The sequence below is a fragment of the Clarias gariepinus genome, chromosome 5 (assembly GCF_024256425.1).
Source record: "Clarias gariepinus isolate MV-2021 ecotype Netherlands chromosome 5, CGAR_prim_01v2, whole genome shotgun sequence".
In the NCBI taxonomy this organism is placed as follows: domain Eukaryota; kingdom Metazoa; phylum Chordata; class Actinopteri; order Siluriformes; family Clariidae; genus Clarias; species Clarias gariepinus.
In genome coordinates, this window is record NC_071104.1 from 24,112,067 (window position 1) to 24,135,749 (window position 23,683).

At 36.3% G+C, this 23,683-nt stretch overlaps 1 protein-coding gene across 4 annotated transcripts in view; it reads left to right on the plus strand.

Moving 5' to 3' along the window:
- myo3b (myosin IIIB) overlaps positions 1–23,683 on the plus strand; it is an 89,108-nt gene that overhangs the window by 25,973 nt on the left and 39,452 nt on the right. For all 4 annotated transcript variants that reach the window (XM_053496648.1, XM_053496649.1, XM_053496650.1 and 1 more), the window contains 15 exons: positions 3,186–3,251; positions 5,965–6,126; positions 10,390–10,474; positions 11,001–11,117; positions 11,259–11,363; positions 12,874–12,957; positions 13,214–13,416; positions 13,600–13,698; positions 13,801–13,915; positions 15,003–15,129; positions 15,314–15,524; positions 16,370–16,517; positions 17,685–17,838; positions 17,979–18,067; positions 18,157–18,286. In XM_053496648.1, coding sequence (XP_053352623.1) covers positions 3,186–3,251; positions 5,965–6,126; positions 10,390–10,474; positions 11,001–11,117; positions 11,259–11,363; positions 12,874–12,957; positions 13,214–13,416; positions 13,600–13,698; positions 13,801–13,915; positions 15,003–15,129; positions 15,314–15,524; positions 16,370–16,517; positions 17,685–17,838; positions 17,979–18,067; positions 18,157–18,286 — 1,895 coding nt within the window. The remainder of the gene's footprint in view (positions 1–3,185; positions 3,252–5,964; positions 6,127–10,389; positions 10,475–11,000; positions 11,118–11,258; positions 11,364–12,873; positions 12,958–13,213; positions 13,417–13,599; positions 13,699–13,800; positions 13,916–15,002; positions 15,130–15,313; positions 15,525–16,369; positions 16,518–17,684; positions 17,839–17,978; positions 18,068–18,156; positions 18,287–23,683) is intronic.

The following is a 23,683-nucleotide window of genomic DNA, read 5'->3' on the forward strand; positions in this document are numbered from 1 at the left end:
TTTATATAGACTGTTTCAGCACAACAACCTATAATCTATTTTTAGTTTGTGTCCTGCTCAAAGCTTTTCTCAGAAATAATCACTAAAGAGCCACCCGGGTTGCTCGGTAGTTCTGAAAAATTGCACAGCCCTTTTTATGTGGCAGATTACTATTGACAAAATGTCTGCTAGCTCCTATGTCATGTACAGCTCGGGACAGAGCTAGACTTTCTGTTTCAGTTTTGTTTGTGTGTCTGTTTTGGTAGTTCTCTTTTTTAAATAATTTATAAATTATAATAATTAATAAAAAGAAATTCATAAATGTGTTTTTGGTAGGTGTATTACACAAATTATTGTGTAGATGCTTCATATATATATATATATATATATATATATAGTGTATATTTTTGATTTTTGCAAAAATTCTTATTTTTCCAACTTTATTTTTATATTATTTTTATGCATGAGCTACTTGGTTTGCATACTGGTAAACTATGTAGAGGTAGCTGAAATGACACGTATCATGAAGGATGAGAAGCAGTTTCCATTAGTGTATGTTTATATGGGTGTTCATTTATATCACATAAAAACATATTCAAAGACTAAACTAAACCGGCTTTTGATGGGAAGTTTCTCCTCTTTTCAGGCTCGTTCCTCATGCCAAGTGTAGCTTTGATTTATTTATTTTTTTTATTTAATTTGTTTTATGACAGTAAGTGTACTGTCTTTCAACGGTGTGTGTGTGTGTGTGAGTATTTGTGTGCTTTTTTTTGTGTCTTCGGCTTGTCATCCGGAGTGTAACTAACTGATGCTTTGAGCCCCGTTGCTGACGGCATGTGGGTTTGGCAGCGCGCTCTTTGACATGCATTTAGCAGCTCTGCACCTTGATTAGAACAAACTGCTCCTGTTTACACGCTGTCTCACAAACAGGCGGCGAGGGGAGAAGCCTTGGCGGAATTTACACAGCACAATAAGGATGTTGAGCAGCGCCATCAGCCACACTGACTTGACTTTGTTATGTAGAAGCAGCTCGCCATGGCAGCGCAACATCAAGGCGAGAGCATCGCTGCGGGCTCGCATTATAGTTTGCGTTGAAGGAGTCAGTTATTCTCCTTTGATCTGTTCTTCAGAGAGAACTGTCTGTCTGCATTTCTATCAAAGGACGGGGTGACTTAGAGCAGCCGAGGATGACAGATTACTGGTAGAAAAAAAAAAGGAAAACGGTGCTTAACAGGGTTTTCACTTATATATGCCTGACTGCTTTGTTCTCACAGATAGTTTATGATGAAAGAGCGAGAAGATGTGTCTTTAAGTAGTGCGTCTTCCCTTAAACCTGTACAGCAACCTGGATGTAGTCAAGACTTCAATCAGTGTTAAAGTAGCACAGGGTATTGAATAGCACCATTATAGGCTATGGGAAATGTTGTGGGAGAAAATAAGAGATTTGATCTCTGTCTGGCAATTAAGCATGTTGAAATAGTATCCAGAAATGTCAATCTTCTCGAGTCCTATGGGTCTAATTAGTCTCAGGTACAGATTAATGATGTATTATTGTTTTTTCCTTTCAGTCTTCCAACATTTCAGCTGGGTTGTTAGCCTCATCCTAGTCCAAATTTTTGAGAGTTGCTTGTGACTCAGTCATTATTGCTAGGGTTTTTACTCTCACTCTCACTCTTCATGCTTCCGCTTCACATTCTATCTGCATCTGGATACAACACCAGAGCCTGGCAGAGCTGGTACATCACCTGGCTTGCCCCTGAATGTTTGCCTGCTGATGGATGGAGCCATGATCAGGGTGCTGACAGGAAAATTATTTGCTCTTGTAACTTGGCCACACTGTGGCAGATGCTGTGTGACCGACTCCGAGCACTTTGGCTCATTTGTCATCTTCCAGTGGAGCGCTTCAGGCCTGGCCCACACCCAAAGTCAGCCTCTAGTACTCGAGCACTTACAGGTCTGCTTCCCAAATCATTCTAATTATCTTTCTATGGCACAATGCCACATTGCTGATTTAAATCAACATTGACTGTTCATAATTCAATAAATGTGTGATAGTTGTAAGAGTTAAATACAGTCTGGGCGACCTTATCATTGTTTTACTGGATGTACTGTAGTTCTAAAAACTTACAGTTGTAACTGAAATGTATTTCTCCATCTCAAGCAGAATTTAATGTCCCTTAAAAATTAAAAGGGAGAACATTTCCATTCCAGCTGGGGTGCAGGTGCTTTGTGGATATTCTGATTACACTGATTACATATGATTACATTCAGTGTATGAGGAAAACAGATTTACTGAGCAACATATCTAGTGAGACTGACTGATTTTACCATTCTGTTTGTTAACCTGGGTCCTTATTCAAGATTAAAAATGAAAAACATGTTGATTTGGTGAACTGTATTTCTAATTTCTTTTAAATAATAAAAGTGCTGGCATGTGATTTTTTTTTTTTTTTTTTTTTTTTAAGTAAAGCATGAATGATCAACATCTCAGCATCACTTAAACTTAAAAATGTTGCAGAATGACATTCCATAACACAATTTAGTTTCTGTTATTATTTATGGCAGCTATAGACCGTTGTCCGTTCTCTCTCTCTCTCTCTCTCTCTCTCTCTCTCTCTCTCTCTCTCTCTCTCTCTCTCTGAGGGGAAACCCATGCATTTTATGTTCCTGAGATCCTGGAAAGGGCAAAGTCCTCTATCTTGAAGACTTCCTACCTCGTAAAACTAAATATCTCTCACAAAGTGCTGACACTGGACATCTTCCAAAGCTCTTAATGTCTTATTAATAAATATCTCCTTACATACACCATATCAACTTTACAATTACAATATGTGAACTGTCTGCCTGCCCGCGTGTGTGTGTGTCTGATTCTGAGAAGCCTGCCAAAGATATAGCAGAATGTCAAATTGTACAGTACTGTAAAAATGAGGCCACACTAAAGCATGATGAGATGTAAATTTTTTTTTGGGGGGGGGGTGTTAATCAGTATGTCACCCAGAGGCTATGATTTGTCTAGACTGTATCCTCATGGCACCTTCACTGAACAATTTCCTGTTCTTCTACATTTAATTTTATAGAACATTTTGATTTATTCTTTTATATAAAGAAAATGAGGCGATGTGGCTGCACTGTTATTTATCTCTTTCTCTCCCTTTCTTACTATTTGCTTGTTTGTTTGTTCATTTGTTAATTTATGTCATGTCCAGAAACCCATCTCCTACACTTCGCCATGCGGATCAGTGGTGCAGGAGCTTCAGTCACTTCATTGCTCAGTGAGTATTCTCTGAGACCTTTTTAGATGTTCCTATACGTCCTTCACTGTGGCTCTTCTAAATTATTAAGAGGTGTAAGAGAACTATGGACTGTGTTTAAGAAGTTCACTAAAAATAAATCAAGTTGGATTTGTTAATTATACTTTTGGGAGCCTTGCATTCAAAAGACAAATTGGTCTTGGTGGCTAATGTTTTTTTTTGTGAATGTTTTCCTCAATTAATAAGGCAAATGCAAAATTTCAAATGACCCTAAGTTATAAGAAATGTAAAGTTTTTATTATTATTGTTGTTGTTGTTTTACTTAACAAAAGCAGCAGCAGCAACTGTAATATCTTTACTATTATTATTATAATTATTATTATTATTATTATTATTATTATTATTATTATTATTATTATTATTATTAAGAATAATAAGAAAAAGAATAGTACATACTGTATGTAAAGTGCATACTGTAAATGGTACACAATACATTCAGTATGTAAATAAGGATTTATTGTCTCATTTTTCATTTATTTTGGATGAAATCATCTGCCAATTGACTATATGCAAATGTAAAATTAATCTATTCATTAGTTATATAGCAGCAAGGGAATTATATATTACCTTCTCAATTACTAATATCTCAGTTGCTGATAACGCTGTGTTATAAATGTAAACCATTTTCACGGCAGAACGATTTTATAGTTTTCACGATATATCATGGCAAGAAGAGTTATGAATATTACTATATGTGTAAGGCATTTGGGGATATCCAGCATTCATAGTGGTCTCGCCAAAATATATATGCTTTTGTGTGTGAGCAAGCGAGCGAGAGAGAGAGAGATGTGTGAGAAATTGAAAAACTGAAATCAAATCATTATTAATGTGAAAATCTTATAACAGAGCTTGTGCACACAGCAGGAGAAAATTGACTAATTTGTATTTTTATGAATTTGTCAGGCAGGTCTATCCTCCAGCACTGATGAATTAAGAGCAAACTCTAATGTGCCATATTAATAATTGGAAGTGCAACGAATTGTGCTTTTTAATTCTTTTGTCCAGTCTTTCAATTTCCTACTTTAAAAATCATGCAGGAAAATCAACAAGCATCATCCTTGTATCAAACATTTTAATTTTGAAAGTTTCTCCTGCTTCTCCTTAATTTTCTATTGATTTTCAATTCCAAGGTAAACAACAAAAAACTGCTTACAGAGTTATGTGCACAATTACAAAGAAAACCTTATTGAAAAAATAAATCAGTTGCCTGAGAAAAAAAAGACATTTTCTGTTGTGTTGTCTGCTGTCTTAAATGCGATTCTTCTTCAAAAGTGGCTTTTTAAGTATAACACCTTCTATCTCAAAACCCATAAATTATGGAAAAATGGGGATCAGTCAATGTTTGTGTGCAGAGCTTTAGTTAGAGGAAGGCAGATAATGTTATCAGGTGGTGCAGGCTGTTTATTGGACACCTCCCTCTTTTGATTGTAGTAGTGTGTTGTTCTTGGCTAATAAATGCATCGGCAGTGTCAGTAATTGTGCCTTGAAAAAGCTTTGCTCTTCCATATCAGCGCGGCCCTGCTGTTAGGGCCGCAGCACTAATGGTGGAGCTGTAACGTTCTAATGGCACATCCAGGAAGGGTGATGGTGTCGAGCGAAATTTCAGTGTGATTTAGATGCCTGTGATTTGTCTTTCTTTAGAACATTACTATGCTGCTGTAGATCACTGAGTGACGTAGTCATACTAAATATGGTGACTGCACCATAGCAGAACTGCTTAGTATATATTTGCCTACATATAAGAGTTATTAATTTACTCTTGTTTCTCTTGTATTTGTCATCTAAATCTATGCTTCTCAAATGAAAGTCCTAGCAAAGGGGTCTGCATTTTTATGTAAATTTTTACTGTTAATAGTAAAAAGTTAGTAAATAATAGCACTCCATTATTAAAGTTAATGTATTTATTTTTTAAATTCCTTCATTTATTAGTTTATTTGCCTGGTTATTTTAATTGAATATGTTTAAGACATGCCTGAAAAAAACACCACAAAACATTCATATTTAATAAATGCATACTGTAGTTTGAATGGAAATTTCAAAATTCAAGAGTAAAAGACTGAACATAGAAGGTCTGTAGTATCTTTTTACATATATACTGTAGTGAAAAGCATCACTGGCTGCACAACTTTAAGAACTCCTGCTACATACTGTATGATAACCATAGGAACAGCTTCTTACCAAACATGATATAACAACACTGTGTATCTTCAAACATCATAAGCGGCGTGTCACTAGTGTGAAATATGATTGCGTATTGTGCACAGGCAGAGCTGTACATTGTCCAGGAGGTTATCTGGTGCTGTGCATACAGGTCAATGATTATTACTGTAAAGTGATAGCCGAAAGGTTAGTAAGTCAACAGTTCAGCCTGCTGCCTGCTTTACCAAAAGAGCAGGACTGGAGAGAGTGGATAAGACTGGCTTCCCCCCCCCCCTTCCTCCCCCCACTGTGTTTATGAGGGATAGAGGGAGTGTGTCTTATTTTGTTCTATGGACCACTATCTTGCTCCAGTATAGATCTGACTTGGGCCACAGCACGATGCACAGGTGACTTAGTAGATCTTGTAAAGTGTTTGTCTTTAATTCAAATTTCTGTAAAACATGACCAGTACCAATTTATACAACTTTTCTTTTCTTTTTATATTTTTCCCCACTTTTTAAAAAAAATGTTCCAGGTGCTTGATAAAAGATTTCGAGGCACGTCCTTCAGTCACCCACCTGCTGGAACACCCGTTTATTAAGCAGGCTCATGGCAAAGATCCTGTACTCCGGAAACAGCTCTCAGCTCTTATACAGAACCAACAGGCTGGCAGCTCCAGGACAAGGACAAGGACCAAGTATGTCTTCTCTTTTTAGATATTAACCCGGGGTTAGATGGAATGCCTTAAAATACTATGCATGCATTCTTTTAGAGCCTTTATAAAAATGTATAGATTATTAAATACTTTGGGTTATGACTATTAAGTTATCAAATGACTTTTTCCAAGGTATGCTTTTCGTTTTACATAATTGCAATATATGTCATCTTTATCTCTAATCCAAATATTGAATGTTAAGCATTCTTCAGCTGGTGGTGTTTTTTTTTTTAGCCAAAAGGGGGCAGAATGCTATATGATTCTGAGACACTGATTACCAGTAATAGACCAGTACAGTGTTTGAGTGAAGAGAATGTAAAGATATAGTCTTTATGTGTATTTTACAACCATCTAGTATATAGCATTAATCTCAGTTTCTACTAGACACCCACAGGAGATTTAATGAGTGATGAGCTGAATATCAACAACTGCTACTTGTGCATTAGATACAGTATTTGTTGGTTGTATGTGATCAAGAATCATTGTTACTTTTTTTTTTTGGAAACTGATGTACTGCATGCTATCTTTGTTTAATCAAAACAGAAATATAAATATATAAATCACCTAAGGATTTTGCAAAGAGCATTTGCTTCAGTTTGAAAGAGCCAGTCTAAGTAATATTGCCCCAAAGACACAGTGCACATGGCCACTTTTTCCTATGTTATGAGAACATTTTGCTTTTATCCCTCCAGAGAGTGTGAAAGAGACAGATAGAATGATGGCCAGCGAAAGGACCTAATAAGATTATAGGCTTGTAAAAGAAAAGTCTTAGCCCTGCCAGAATACTGAAGTCAGAGAACAGATTAGGGAGATAAAGGATAGTTGACAAGCACATGAACACAATAATGCGGACACACACACATGCTGGGCTGTAGTCTGAAGTCACTGGTACAATGTGCAGGAGACGAAAGTGTAGATGTAAAGGTGTAGCTTACACAGGACATATACTATGTTGCACATTTTTTATGTTTCACACTCATCTTAAAAGGATTAAAATACTTTCATCATTCTATGCACAAAAATAAAAACAAGTTATTAAAACATTTTATTCAAATAAAAGACTGAAGTATCCCATTTACAGTACATAAGTAATCAGACCCATCACTTGGTACTTAGTTAAAGCACCTTTGGCAGCAGTGACAGCCTCAAGTGTGTATGAATGATGCTACAAGCTTGACACCTTTACTTTGGTAGTTTCTTTCATTATATTTGGTAGAATTGTTGAAGCTTGAAGCTCAACTAAGTTAGATGAGAAGAATCAGTGCTAAGGCATTTCAGGTCTCTCCACTATTGGGTTTGTGTGTACAGTACCAGTCAAATGTTTGGAAACACCTTCTAATTCAATGATTTTTTTATTTATTTGATTTATTTTCTATATACTAGAACAATATTGGACATTTCTAAACCCTAGGACACAAGGGAATTACACAATTAAGTCAGTTGATATTTTAAGACATGAATGTCAGCTGTTCTGGAAATGTTTTTAAAAAACCCTAAAGCACTATGATGAAACTGGCTTTCATGAACCCCTTCCTAGGGAAGAAAAACCAAAACTTACCTCTGCTGAAGAAGTTACCAGCCTCAAAAATCACCAATTAACAGCAGCTCAGATTAGAGCCTCTATGAAAGCTTTACAAAGCATACAGTAAATAGCAAACCCATCTCAATATCAACTTTTCAAAGATTATTGCAAATGTTGGAGATATTTATCAAAAATACGCAATAATACAGTATATACATATACAGTATATATAGTACAATTTAAAAGTATGGACACAGCTTCTCCTTCAGTGTCTCCACAGATTAGTGCCCACATAAATTCTTCTTGAAGTTCAAGCGGAAGACATATTTCAAAATGCACTCTTCACAGCTGCAAAGAAACCATTAATTTTGAAGAGCAACAAGAAAAAATGTTTTGCTTGCGCCAAGAAACATAAGGAATGAACATTAGATCAGTTAAGAACTGTCCTTTGGTTTGATGGGTCCAAATTTGAGATTTGAGATTTGAACCACCAAGTCCTTGTTAATCTTTGAAAGGGTAAATAGATGGTTCCTGAATGAGTGGTTCCCACTGTGAAGCATAGAGGAGAAGGTGTGCGATGATGTCGGGGTGCTTTGCTGGTGACCCTGACAAAATTGAAGGCACACGTAACCAGCATTGCTACCACAGCATTTTGCAGTGCCACGTCATCCATCTGATCTGAACTTAGCAAGACCATCATTTGTTTTCCAACAGGACAATGACCCCAAACACCCCTCTAGGTAATTTAAGAGCTATTTGTCCAAGAAGAAGAGTGATGGAGTGCTGCATCAGATGACCTGTCCTCCACACTTACCAGATCTAAAACCACTAAGATGGCTTGGGACGAATTAGACTGGAGAGTGATGGGAAGCAGCCAAGTACTCAGGACCTCTAGGAATTCCTTTAAGATTGTTGGAAAACCATTTTAGGTGACTACTGTAGGTCAAGAGGCTGATTAAGGGGAATGCTAAGTGTGTACAAAACTTTAATCAAAGCAAAATGTGGAAAATGTAAAAATATAAAACATATTGGTAATTTAACACTTTTTTATTGATTATGTAATTCCATGTTTGTTCTGTCATAATTTCAATGTCTTCAGTATTAATATACAATGTTGAAAACAATAAAAATACAGAAAAGGCATTAAATAAGAAGGTGTGTCAAATTTTTCCTGTGTGTGTGAAATCTAAAAACTAAAATCAAATCATTATTCATATAGAAATCTTAAAACAGGGCTTGTGCATACAGCCGGAAAACAAAAAAAAATTGTCACTGAGGCAGGTGTGTGTATGTACATATACAGTATGTATACATATGCATACACACTATCTGCAAAACTTATTTGGCTGTAGAATTTTTTTTAATTACATTTTAAATAAGACAAATACAACATTACAAATACACTTTGTCCATCCATCAACAAGCTTTTGTATTCATCCCATGAATGCACTGCTGTATTAGCAGTTTAGGCTTCATTTCTTCAATAAGTATCTCACTGTAATGAGCACTGTTGATTGTTAAACCTTTTTCCAGATAACATTTCACTACTGGCCCTTGAGAATTGTAGAAAACTGTAACCTTTAACTGTCCAGCTGGTTATTGACTTGATTAACGAAACTGAGAAGAGAAACTGAAAAGGTCTGCCAGTAGACCAAGTGTATTCCTGGGCTGAAAAGAAGTGTAGAAATTCTACAGATTCTGTTGAATCTTTTTATTTTGATGACTACAGTCTTACAATCTTATAATAGAAAATACTAGATAGATTTAATAATAGTGTAAAAGATATTTAAAATATTTGTTTTGTAGCTCATTGTTTAAATTGTAAGTGTTCACATTTTACATTCCTTTTTGAAGCATTTCTGCTTCGTCCTCCTCACTTCCTTACCTGTGATTACATAAAGCACATCTCACTATACGCCCAATTCTCTAAACACACATCTTAACCATACGTTACATGACACAGATCTTCTGCTATCAAACCTAAACAATAGACAAACAGACAAAAATCACTTTATACTGCTTTAACAGATTCACGACAGCAATTGACGAACACAATATTGAAAGTTATGAGGATGGCGATTCTATGTTCACTTACTGTATTTACACTGCCCCAGCATTGACACTGTATATATAACTGTCTCACTGAACTCAATATGAATTATAGATATTAAATATCCCACAAACTTGCTTTAAACTCTACACACCACTGTATTTTAACAATTACATTCTCACTAAATGGAAAACAAAATACATTTTAACACCAAGTCTGACCTAAGATAAGATGCTAATTAAACCCAATGGTTAAAAGAATGGCATGGCTTCAGCATGCAAGCAGGTCAGTCTATCGACACGTGCTCTTATGGTTAGCTCCCTTAGTAACCACACACAGCTGATTGTTGTCCTTAAACATTAACTCAGTTCACAATCAGTCACTCCTTACCCACTTTTCCTCTAAATCATGGTATTTTAAGGAATTGGTCCTTATTTTTTGTACCCGCTAAATGTTATGACCTTTTGCCCTGATTATCAACAGCATTGTTTGCCGATTTAGGCGCGAGCACTCTTAATTAACACAAAGTTCAACATTTTGAATTTCAATTTTTTTAAATAGGGAAAATATTTAAAAAAAATTTTTTTTTAGCTGTACATACCCTTACAGGGCTACACATGAATTGCATTTTGTAACTACAATTGAATTGTTAATTGTATCCCATCTTTTATAGGCATGAACGGATCAATACACGAAAAACACTACTGATTGAGAGTTTTCCTGATGATGACCTGGTGAACCTGGAGGCTTTAGATGAGGTGTGATTGATCTTATACCTAATATACTTAATAATCATTTATTTTTTAGTCCCCTTAAATATATGCTTTGCTAATTTCTTAGCACTTAAACATAGCAACTAATGTTGCTATAATATTATATACTGTAATTCTAGTGGTGCATTTCATTCATTGCGGGGAGGGTGCTGGTGAGATGGAAAATTATATTTATACAACATTGCGTATGAGCAGATGAGCATATAAATATGGCAGATGGGAACTTGGATATTAGCAGATATCAAAGTAATTAGTAAAATTTTGGCCTGTGCATGAAGTATGTGAAGGATACACTGATACAGCACCTTCACAATGTGCTTAATCCATCAGGTTAAAAATAATGTCTGTAATGATAATCACACTGCGATTTAAAACAAATTGTTTTTTTTGCTTCTGTTTGCATTTTCTTAAAAAACTGGGACGTGGCCCTCATGGAGAAATATTTGAATAAGTTGGCTGTAGTGCATATTTTGTGATTTGTAATATGCAGTTTTTAATTTGCTTTTCACAGGAAACTATAATCACACATCTTCAGAGGCGCTATCAAGAACTGCAAATATACACCTATGTTGGAGACATTCTCATCGCTCTCAACCCATTCCAGCCTTTGAAAATTTACTCACCACAGGTCCTGACACAGCATGCTTAATATAGAGATGACTTCATTGAACTTCCTTACATCTCTTTTATTATTATAATACAAATAAGAAAATTGTGAAATAGTGAGTACTTAATGTAAAAGGTTTTGTCTTTCACTTGTTTGGTATAGTTCTCTCAGCTGTATCATGGAGCAAAGTGCTCAGATAATCCTCCTCATATATTTGCCACTGCTGACGCTGCTTACCAGGGGATGGTAACATTCTGCAAAGACCAGGTATTACCCTGTAGGGTTTCATACCAGTCTACAATCAACTCCAGAACTATTAGAATTATTAATGAACGGTTAACAGAAGTTATTAACCCACTTTTGCAATCATAATGAGTTAAAAGAGGTATTTGGACTATTTTATGTATTTGTTTTGGCACTCTAAGATTTTAGAAAGAGAAGTTGTTTTAGCAAATAAGACACTTAAAATGATTTTCCAGACTGTATATTCATGTAATACAGTGGATCCTTGGATTATGAGCATAATTTGTTCCGGAATCGGGCTTGTATTCTAAAACACTCGTAAACCAAATCAAATTTTCCCATAAGAAACAATCGAAACTCAAATTAAAAATTAACCTGCACTTTACCTTTAACATATTTTTTTTTTATAATAAATCACATGATTTACACGCGTGCTGTACACAAACTCATACAGGCACAAAATAAAATGTTTTACGCACACACACGTACTCGTAAACCAAGACTTGGTAATTTTTCAAGCCAAAATTTTATAAAAATCTTTGCTCGGAACACTCGCAAACTGTGTTAGACGCAATCCGAGGTTCCACTGTATATTGAAATAAAATTTTACATTTGGACTTTGGAGAAGTGGAAAAAGGTCATGACCCTATTTTTTAATCACTTGGCCACTATACAAGCCTCAGAGCTGGTGTTATGAACTGGGGTTGCTTCAGCTGGTTTGGTCTAAGGTCTAGGCTAACATTATGTGGCAAAGAAATTAAAACGCCTGCCTATGTTCCTTAATTTACTGGGACCATGAGGAATCATTTTCACACAGGAGTTGGTCACCAAAGCTGAAGGCAGTTAAACAAAATACTGTGGGAGGAATTTGGTTTGGCCAGGCAGAATATTTCTGGCTAGAAATAATAATTGAAAAAATCTAATTTGTCCATACTGTAGGTTGCTCTTTCTCAGATTACAGAGTGTCTGACACACAGGATTATGCGATATGTAGGACAGCAAAATATGTATGGCAAGTACAAAAATTACTTGGATGAAAGTGCCTAAGTAAGGAGCATTCTATGATTTGTGCATGACCCAATGCCTTCCTGATGTTTTCTTTCAATACAACATCTTTGGCAGCTTTTAATGTTTTGGAAACACCCTTAGTTCAAACCAAGCCTTGAAATGACAATAGCCCTAAACCCTAAGATTGCTGTAATGTTGAACACAGATTTTTACTATTTATTTATTTTTATTTATTTATTGTTATGAACGACATTTTAATATCACGCTTGTTCATATTTTGTGGATTTGGCTTTTGTGTAATTCAGACAGCAGGTTTTAATGATAGTTTAACCATAGCTTTTTTTTATTAAAATGTGTAATTACTTTCTATTTTATTTTAAACATCAATTTTGTTTGTTCTCTTAAAATGTTGCAATAATTATGGAGATGACAAAGTAAAAGGTTTGTTAGTATCTTAATGCCTTTGATGCATCATGATTAAACCTTCAAGTTTGCTGTGAGACAGATTGTGTCTTTTTTCTCTTAGTGTATAATCATCAGTGGGGAAAGTGGAGCAGGCAAAACGGAGAGTGCTCACCTCATCGTCCAACATCTCACTTTTCTGGGAAAGGTATAAGACACACTCATTTTTGTATGAACAAGATTTCAATAAGGTTGAAATGTTCTTTATATTTTACAGATATACTGATTTCAGATTTCATAGGTTGTTTCTGATTTACAGTATGTGTATGTGTTAGGCCCACAGATTCCCCCCTAAGTTATGGTTACATTTTATGTCATATGTATAATAGTCAGAAATCCTCCTCATTAATGACTGAACTGAACTGTATAATAGTCACTGTCTGTGGATGTTGTTTCTTTTGCAGGCTAACAACCGCACACTTCGAGAAAAGATCCTGCAGGTGAATCCTCTGGTAGAGGCATTTGGTAACGCATGCACAGCTATTAATGATAACTCCAGTCGCTTTGGGAAGTACCTGGAGATGAAGTTTACACCCACTGGCGCTGTCATGGGTGCTAAGATCTTTGAGTACCTGCTGGAGAAATCACGAGTCATCAAACAGGCTATGTGAGAGACGTACTCATCATCATGCTATGGCACATAGTTAATTCTAACCCTAATGCTGGCGTAGAAAGGGTTTAGTATTTCCCTGCTAGTGTTCAACACTTAGATTGTTCTATGTAGTGTTCTCAGTTTAATGTTGTGATTCTAATGATGTTCCTATTTCTTTTCTTTTTTTTTTTTTTGCAGAGGGGAAAAAAATTTCCACATATTTTATTACATATATGCTGGTCTTTATCACCAAGACAGTCTGAAGAAATACAGGTTGCCTGAGAAAACAGCTCCAAGGTTTGAGACTCTGATCAGACATTTATTGTTTCTACACCATTTTCATGTTCGGAAAATTACATAGGAGGTTGAGTGCATGATTTTTTGTTTTTTTCTTTTCAGATACATTGACAGTGCAAATGGCAAAGTGATGCAGGACATTGTGTCCAGCAAACTATACAAAGACCAGTTTGATGCCATTCAGGACTGCTTCCGCATCATAGGGTTTTCAGAAGAGGTGTGGTATCCTAAGTTGTTAACATTTAGCACCATATGCACAAACCTGAGTGTGTAAATGGTGTACTGTATGAAGCTTTTCACTGCAAAACTCGGACCATGCAAACATATGCCATCTGGAAGTTTTAATGTTAATGTTCTAATGAATGTAGAATGATTAACAGTATGTCTCTCTTTTAGAGTTTTAGAGAGCTTTCAGTTCCCAAAACCAGTACTCATATCTTTGTGCTATCAGCTGAGACCTAAATAGAGTTTTGTGAGTTTTGTTTCTTGGTACTTTTCAGAGAGTATTTGGGGATGTAGGGTATATTTCTTAACTGTTACTAAGTAGGATTATATCAGTAAGGTTCCAATGCGTGACAGACAAATATGAAATGTGAAGAAAGAACTTCAGTTGTTGGATTTCTCAGCATCAAAAACTTTATTCTTGTCCCATTAAAAATTTATTTTTGAAGCATAGTATAATAAGAAAAAGACAACCATGCAGAAATCTTGCACAGCCGTTCTTAATAAGTCTATACTTTGTTCAAAATCAAAAAGAACTTTTTTACAAAGGGGAAAAATAAAGTTTTTTCACTTATGATTTTCTCTGGGGGTTCAAATCTTGCCTCTGGTGTGTGCATGGAGTTTGCATGTTCTCTATGTATTTTGGAGGTTTTCAAACTTCCAAACTGAGTACTCTAGTTCCCTACAGCCCCCCCCTGTGTGTGTGTGTGTGTCTGTGTGTACGCCTGTGTCCTGAACACCCTGGTATATAGGCCCCTGCAGTCCTATACAGGATAACCTATATGTAGAGAAATTAATGAATGAATGATTTTCTCTGTCAATAGCAATAAATTACCCTTTACACACCACTTGCCTACACACCATATGTGGTTAAATGTTTGAAAAGTCTATTTGTATTACCCTGTTTTAGACAGGATCATTCATGACAAAAAACATTGTGCAGTAACGATAAATGCATGTACTAAATTGTAATACAATCACAATTTTATTATCCTACACATTAGGGCTATTAAACATTTAAATGCTGAAAAAAAAAATATATTTGTCATTTCTGTTTACCGTAAGTGTCCTTTTCTGCCTAGGAGGTGGCTTCTGTCTACAGAATCTTGGCAGCTATTTTAAACACTGGAAATATTGAGTTCACCTCCACAACCTCTCAGCACCAAACGGATAAGAGTGAAGTTCCTGACTCTGAAGCCTTAGAGAATGGTGAGAGCTTAAAAATGTGTTATGCCAGTGAAACTAAATACATTTACAGAGAAACCATTTTCATATGTTAAGCATTATAACCGTGGTGTTTTTACCATTTAAGTTAATAGTACTAATCATTCTAATATGGGTATCTTATTGTTTTAATCATTATTGACATGCTTTCTGGCTCTTTGTAATGCAGCGGCAGTTCTGCTGTGTATAGGAGCAGAGGAGCTGCAGGAGGCACTGACATCTCACTGTGTGGTAACACGTGGCGAGACCATAATCCGCACCAACACGGTGGACAAGGCTACAGATGTGAGAGACGCCATGTCCAAGGCCCTCTACGGCCGACTCTTCAGCTGGATAGTGAACCGTATCAATGCCCTTCTGCAGCCGGACATCAAGAGCTGGTATGTGATATTAATTAGCAGATTGCAGCAAGTTACTTCTTGATGATATTTATTGTCTCCTATAGCACCAGTTTAAAATAGCATTGCTTAAGCCTTCATTGCCTTATTATTATTACTATTTTTTTTTTAACTTGTGCTGTTATTTGATCTACTTGAATTGTGAATTTCTCAGTACAGAATGGTGGAACCTGTACTTAATTTCTAAAAGTTTTCATACACAGCTGTGTGTTGTTTTCTGGCTCTGTAGATCTTTCACTGTATTGGATTTGGTATGCATGGCCTCTCTATCGTAAAGGTGACCTCCATTTCAGCTAAAATAGACTGCAGAATATTAATTGCCAGAGCAAAAGGAGAAAAGCACAATGAGGCTTCTATAAATTTTTGATATTGAGTTGCATTGAGAAAATACTATTTCGATGATTAAACAGACTTCAGAAGGAGAATAAGAGGCAGTTCATTGATCCAAGAGAATCCCTTCAGATAGCAATGTGTGGACATGTCACAGACTCTAATGCCTTCCAGTCTACTTCACAAAATCCATATGCACTCGTTTCCCATCCAATCTTTCCTATTTTCATCCTTATTGTAACTAATAACTGTTAACTATGCAGAAGGTGACCTTTGAAAACTGTCAAAACAGTCAAATGCTGTGTTTCAGCCAGAGTGTGTTTCCCTTGTCATCTTAAAGTAAGCATGTAGGTGTGCATTAAGAATTAATGCCTTATTAGTGCATTATTTTAAATAGTTTGCTTTTGTGGAGTCCATGAAATGTTCGATGTTTGTGCTTTAAAAAGTTATATATCGGTATAATGTGAACATGATGTGTCTGTTCTCTGTGTTTTAAGCACTGCAGAGAGTGGGATGTACGTGGGCATCTTGGACATCTTCGGATTTGAGAACTTTAAGAAGAACTCGTTTGAGCAGCTGTGCATAAATATTGCCAATGAACAGATTCAATTCTACTTTAACCAGCACATATTTGCCCTTGAACAGGTGCGACGCGGATCTTCTTTTTCAACCCTGCATTAATGTGGATTTTTTATTACTTTGAAGATTTGTGTATTCAGGTAGCTTTTATTATGGTCATGATGCAATCAAATAAAATGGACGACTTAATCAGACTTTAAAACTCTACCACAGAATGAAAAAAAATTATATTCAGTGTTTAAGTATACCATTGCTTTAAGAATATTACATGTTCTCAGTTAAAGACATAACACCACACAGACAGTGTGTAACTGCATGTGATTTATTATAGTGTCTAGCAGTGCAGCAAAAATGTAGTGTCACTGATGAGGGCTTTAAACACCTCAGGTGCATGAATATTTAATTTGAATAAACACTGAGGCTCATTTCTCTCTCTCTCTCTCTCTCTCTCTCTCTCTAACTGAATATTCCAGCTACAATACAGCAAAAAATGAGAGTAAAGAACTGTCCCTGTCTAATATAAATACAGTACAGTTATTATAGATCAGATAGCTGTAACCTCCTCCTAATTTAATTAAATTAGTGTGCTGAAAATATTTCCTTTAGGTAAATAATTTACATTTTCACAAAATTGTCCTGTGATTCAGCAAGTTGTTGCTAATGCCGTATTTATTAAGTGCCATTTGTTTTGGCTTATCTTCTTGTCCATTAAGCAAGTGTGTAAGTGTGTAAGCATTTGGCCTGGTAGGCTGACTGCATAATTTTTCTCATTACTAACAGCAGCATTAGTGAGCTTCATTATAGAGCTGAATGGCAATGTGATTTAACACACACCACTCCTACTTAGCGATAAACACACAGCCCTGCTTTGATTAAAATGTGAGGAGTGGTTCCAGAAGCTCGTCACAATTAATCTGCCGAAGAGTAGACTGAAAGAAATGACTTTGTTTGCGTAATCTTATTGTGATAATATGACAATATTTACATTATGCATTGGCTTTTAAATTTCAAATGTATATTCTTCCTATTCTGCTGTATTAGGGGATAAAGGATAGGTAAAGCGGTTGCTGATATAAATGAATGAATGAATGAATGAATAAATGAATTTGTCTTGTGGTTCAGTGAAAATCTACCCAGTTATTAACTTCACTTGAGATAAATACACTTTACATATTTTAAGGTGTCAATGTCTGACAGTTAATATTGTTAATACAGTTAATATGTACTTTTCAGATGGAGTATCAGAGTGAGGCCATAGATGCCAGTCTGGTAGAGTATGAGGACAACAGGCCGATTTTAGACATGTTCCTGCAGAAGCCCATGGGGCTGCTCTCACTGCTGGATGAGGAGAGCCGTTTCCCTCAGGCCACGGACCAAACCCTTGTTGGTAATGCACTGCATAGAGCTCGGCGCATTTTCTTTCCTTACTATTAACCTGCATTTATGGTCTTGTGAAATGATCTAAGATCATAATTAAAAGTCTAACACACAGTCTTTTATCTAGTTCTTGTGTTCTCTTTTTTCAAGATAAGTTTGAAGACAACTTGCGTCACAAGTACTTCTGGAGACCCAAACGTGTCGAGTTATGCTTTGGAATTCAGCATTATGCTGGAAAGGTGCTGAATGCAAATCCCCTTTTTTGTCTAATTAGCATTTTCTCAAATCAGTGCATGCTCTTTTATATTTGAACTATGTGTTCTTCAAGGTTTTGTACAGTGTGAATGGATTTCTGGAGAAGAACCGGGACACACTCCCTGCAGACATCGTGGTTGTTTTGAGAATGTCTGATAACAAATTGCTGCAGCAGTTGTTCTCCAATCCTCTCACCAAAACTGGTATGTCTCACCACTCTGGCACACCAGTCTAGTTAAATGGTAAATCATGTGATGTCAAAAGTCCCATTTTGACATGCTTTACTGACATTATTTTTTTAATGATGTCTCATGATTAGTTGATGCTCACCTAATATCAACACGTCATGAAACATCATTACCTGGACAAAAGGTTTCTCTCAGCCAGGATACTGGAGAAATCTACATTGTAATCTCCACCACTTAGTGTGGGATCCACTTAAAAGAGCGTTAATATAATCACCACTGCCGTGGTAACACTGTGTAACTCTCACACCTCCCTATCACCTCTTAGGGGTCAGTCTCGGGGAACGCTCCTATAATATATAACTATAACACTGCAATTTGGCTGTTTATAGGAATATTTGGAATGTGTCGTTACTCTCACTTGAAGTGTCTGTTGCTCTTCCAGTGGTAAAGTTCAGCCTAAGGGCAACACTTCCATGCTGTAGATACGCAAATGTATTGTCATATGCCTGGTCGAATGTTGGTTTGTCACAGCCTTTTGAGCATAGCTCTCTCTCTCTCTCTCTCTCGTGTTTAACTAGAAATCATTTTCCTGCTTTATCACTTGTGTAGCTGATCACTGGGTGGAGAAATAGCAGGATAGAAGGAGTATTTCATTTTCACAAAAAAGTCCCTCTTGCTACCCTGCTGTTCTATCTGTTTCCTGCCTCTATCTCTCCTAATTTGGGATTTTCCAGCGATAAGGTGTTCAAACACCCAACAGATGAGATGCCACAATTTAGAGCTCTTATAATGCATGCATTTGTCTCCTATTTTCTTTATCATTGTGCTCCCACCGAAGTGCTTAAATCAGCCTACCATCAGCCACCTAGGTAGACTTCCAGGCCTCGGCTACTAGATTTAGTGAGAAAGAAGGTAGCAGAGCGTTTAATTATGTATTTCGCTTTCTTCTGTAGATAAGCCATTATTTGCCTCCCATCTCCTTTCAGTATCCTTGAGTGTGTTTTGTCTGAGCAGAATTGAAAGCGGTAAGAAGGCAGTCATTTTTCTGCTCTTAATGGATAGAAAAAAAAGAAAACCTCTTTTGTGTGCATCCCTGTAACTGCAGATGCATGTATTTTATTTCTGAGAATAGAAAATGGCGAATACTGCATGCATGAGAATAGTTCATTCCTGTTTGTGATGATGAATGCATACATAAGAGGATGTTATAACAATTATTGTTACTACACTCTTGCTGATTCTCCTCTACGACCTTAATGTGTATGTGATTGCCTACTCTTATATTTATCATAACTGGCTGATTTCTTTTCTGATACAAACCAGCAGAAACAGCATCTCACTTTTATGTCACAAATTTTAGCAAGATTAGGGTTTTTGATCTTCAGATCTTCAAAATTATCTTGGGAATTTAATTTACATATGTTTATACCCAAATTTTGCAGCATTCTCCTCTTATCTCTGGAACTGCAGCTATCTGCAGGATCTGATAAAAATCTTTTTGTTCTTTGTGGTGTTTGCTTTACTGACAGGCCTTCTTCTGTAGTCTGCTTCCCACCACTAGGGGGCAGTCAGGATGACTGATTTTTTTTTATGGCATTTGCTGTCTGTCACACACATACTTGATATTGATTCAGAACTAGGTTGTGTTGGGAAATGTGTAGCATAGGAAGGTCTCAGCAGGTGATACATGATTCTTGATAGATTTTTCTATATTATTTGGATGCTAAACTGAAATAACTGGCTGCTAAAATGAGTCTATGTTAATTACTGGTTGGATGAGAAAACACCACATTTATAGTTGTAATGAGTACTTTGAAGAGCTAATTATGTTAAAATGTGTGTAAAAGGTTTAAAAAGTATTTTTTATAAGCATTTTTAATGTAATAAATGAGTAATAGAAAATAGTGAAAGTATTATTTTTCAGTAACACTCAAGTAAAACATAACAATATTTAACACGAAAAACACTAACACTATATTAACTGAAGTATTTTTCATGTATTATGATTATTATTATTGCTGTTAATAATAATAATAATAATAATAATAATAATATTATAATTATGATTATTATTATTATTATTATTATTATTAATAACAACAACAACAACAACAACAACAATAATAATAATAATAATAAGTTGAAGACCAAGAAATTGTGACATTCTTATCCAGCTAATGTGCTCACTTAAATTAACAGGTACAATGAAAAAAAGTTAATTAAAGGAACAGTAGCTTACGGAGGCCTATATACTGTAGTTGTCATATTACATTTCCACACCTCAGAAACTGATGTGTTAGTAAGTGAAAAGGATATTTCTAGACAGATTTTTTTTAATAAAAATGTTTTAAAAGCATTTGTTAGAAAAACTGACTAAATCATCATCATCCAATAGGTGAATAATTTAACGGTTAAATATTAGTACTGTAGCATTTGCTTTTTAAATAAGCTGAATCTTATATTTGGTTTGTTGTAATCTTTTACAGTATTAAGGAATTATAGATAATTTTTCTAGATTTAAGATATTTTCACTTCCTAAGATATTACTTTATGCAGCCTTTGTCATATCTCATACTGTAAGTCATGTTAATATTCTACATTGACAGGAAGATATGGGGCACTTTGTGCTGTGACCTTTTGATTACTGCATAAAGCATGTTCTCTCATTAACTAACCAGATATACTCCATTTTATTGTCTTCTGTTGTGAATACTAAGTGTCCAGCTGAACGCTGAAGTGTAGAGAGTTGTACTTTACATTTGGGCATTTGGCAGATGCCCTTATCCAGAGCAACTTAGATTTTCTTATTATACATCTGAGCAGTTGAGGGTTAATGGCCTTGCTCAAGGGCCCAACAGTCGTAACTTTGTGGTCGTGAGGTTTTAACCGGGGACCTTCTAAGATGTAGGCCAATGCCTTAACCACTGAGCTACCTTGACCCCTTTCTGCTGGGATTCAGTCACATTCTGCAAAAGTGGTGCTTCACAGTACAGATTGATGGTTTGATGACACAAAATGTATCATGAAAGAAACACAAGCTTAAGGCAAAGAGGAGGAATGTTCTCAATGGGCCAAGTCAGTCACATGATCTTAACCCTTCTAAACATGGTTTTCACTTAGTGAGGACATAAGTGAAGTCAGAAAGACCTTCAAACAAGCAGCAACTGAAGGCAGCTGCATTAAATGCCTCGCGAAGCAACTTAAGGGAGGAACTTCAGCTTTGGGGATGTTCATGGGTTCCAGACTCCAGTCTTTAACTGCAAAGTCCTTCTACACAATATTAAATATTAATCATAATATTTATGATTTTTTACTTTTTTTTTTTATCTGTAAATTTGGGGATTTGTAAAAAAAAAAAAAAAAAAAGAAAAAAGAAAGAAATGGTTGTGATTCCTAAACACTTAATGCAAAGTTCTTAGTAAACTCCTTGAACCAAAGCCGCAAGTCTACACTGCAATCCCAGTTGTTTTGCTTTATTGTAAATCTATTGTGGGATTATGAATCTATTACTGAAACATTTTTTTTTACAGTGTTTAGAAATAAAACTAATCTTTAGTCCATCCTTTTTTCTTTCTGAGAGCACATCTTTGGGGCTATGGCCTGTCCATGTGCCCTGGCTTTGTCACAGGAAATGGATTATATTTGCATGGACAAATTCCCCTGAAGCCTGAGCACATCCGTGGATCAGGCAGATCGGTGTGTTTGGGTTGGCCCAGTTCTAAGACCCTCTGTGGGATCAGCTCTCCTGACCTGCAGTCAGCCTGTATGTATGTACTGTACTGTATATGTATATATATATATATCCCAAAATAGGGCCTGAGTATAGATTTACATTAAGCAGCTCTACGTTAGAAGCAAAATATTAGGGTTGTTAAAGGGATTAAAGTCAAGTTTATGTCATGTGAAGACTGAAAAGCTAAAGTTCTGTTGGATCTGGATCATTACATCACCATATATGACAAAAAAGGCACATCATTACTGAGTTGAGTTGCTTCATCTCATTTCCAGATACAAAGTCCAAAAAGTTGCTACTCAAGTCAAGTCCCTAATGAACCTCCCTGTGGATATTGCCTCTGATAATTTAACTGATTGAGATCGATTAAGAGAAAACTGGCTGCTTTAACAAATGTAAGATGGCTATACAGTAGTAGGCAGTTGACACATTAGAGAATGCAAAGGTAAATAAAAAAAAAGCTAATAATTATGATAATATACAAAAGGAGGCTGTTTTGCAAAGGTTTTTTGGTTCTTGCATGGCAGCACTGTGGCCTAGTGGTTAGCACTCCAGGGTTGAGTTCAATTCCTGCCCACGGGTCAGTGCACGTGTCTCCCCATGCATGGTGGGTTTCGTCATATACTCTGGTTTCCATCCTAACGCATACTGTATGCTCTGGCTTACTCGCATTGCAGATTCCCGAAACATCAAGAATGTTAAGGGCTTGGTCTGATGCTGCTCAGTTAGTTACTACCAACTGTGCACTGCTTCATTCACTATGCATCATTGCACCATCTATAATTTATGTTATCATTGCACTGGTGTATATTTCACCCATATTTATTCTGTATATACAGTACTATATTATACATGTACATATGTATATTGTATATCTTCTTGAGGTTTCTTCTCCATTGCACAATCAATGTTTGCACAGTTATACTGTTACATAAGACACTCTCACACATTTGTGCTTTGCACAAATACAGTAAAGTTGAATCTGATCTGATCAAATCTATTCAGCAAGCTAAATTTACCCTTGTCTAAAATAATGGCTGAAGTTGTTCACCTGTACTCAGGTCATTCTGGTAAGATCACCTTAATAAGGTGCCAAGTAAACATTTAACCCTCATATCCGTTGCAGCTGCGCTGAATCTTTAGCTCCTTTTCTGCTGCAATATGGAGAAAGCAGTCACATTTTTGTCAGCTGTCAGTGCATCTCCTGATAAAGCAAAGCTGTGTCAAGCATCCACAGCCCATTACAGTGTTCACTCGCTCCGCTGATTGATGCTCTCTGACAGTGAAACATGCTGTTCAAAATGCCCCTGGCCTCAGCGCACGGGACACTGACGAGAAGAGGAGGCAGTGGAATAATCTCATTTGCCTGGTTGCTGACTTGATTTTTAAGAATAGTCCATATTTATTTAAAAATGATGAAGGGGCTTGAAAGCAATCAAGGCCAGGAGTCAACATATAAGAGAAAGCATGCTCGAGCGAGTGAGAAGAGAGTGATATCTAGCAGCTCTTCTCAGCAGAAGGCGGCTTGTAACGGCTGCTGTCTGACAACTTTGATTGTCCCCTGTGTCGACAGCCTGAGTCTGGCCTTCTGAAGTACAAGGCACACACAGCCTCTGATGAAAGCGAGCAGAGAGGTGTCATATTGAACGAGGGATTGCTTTTTAATCCAGGGCACATTG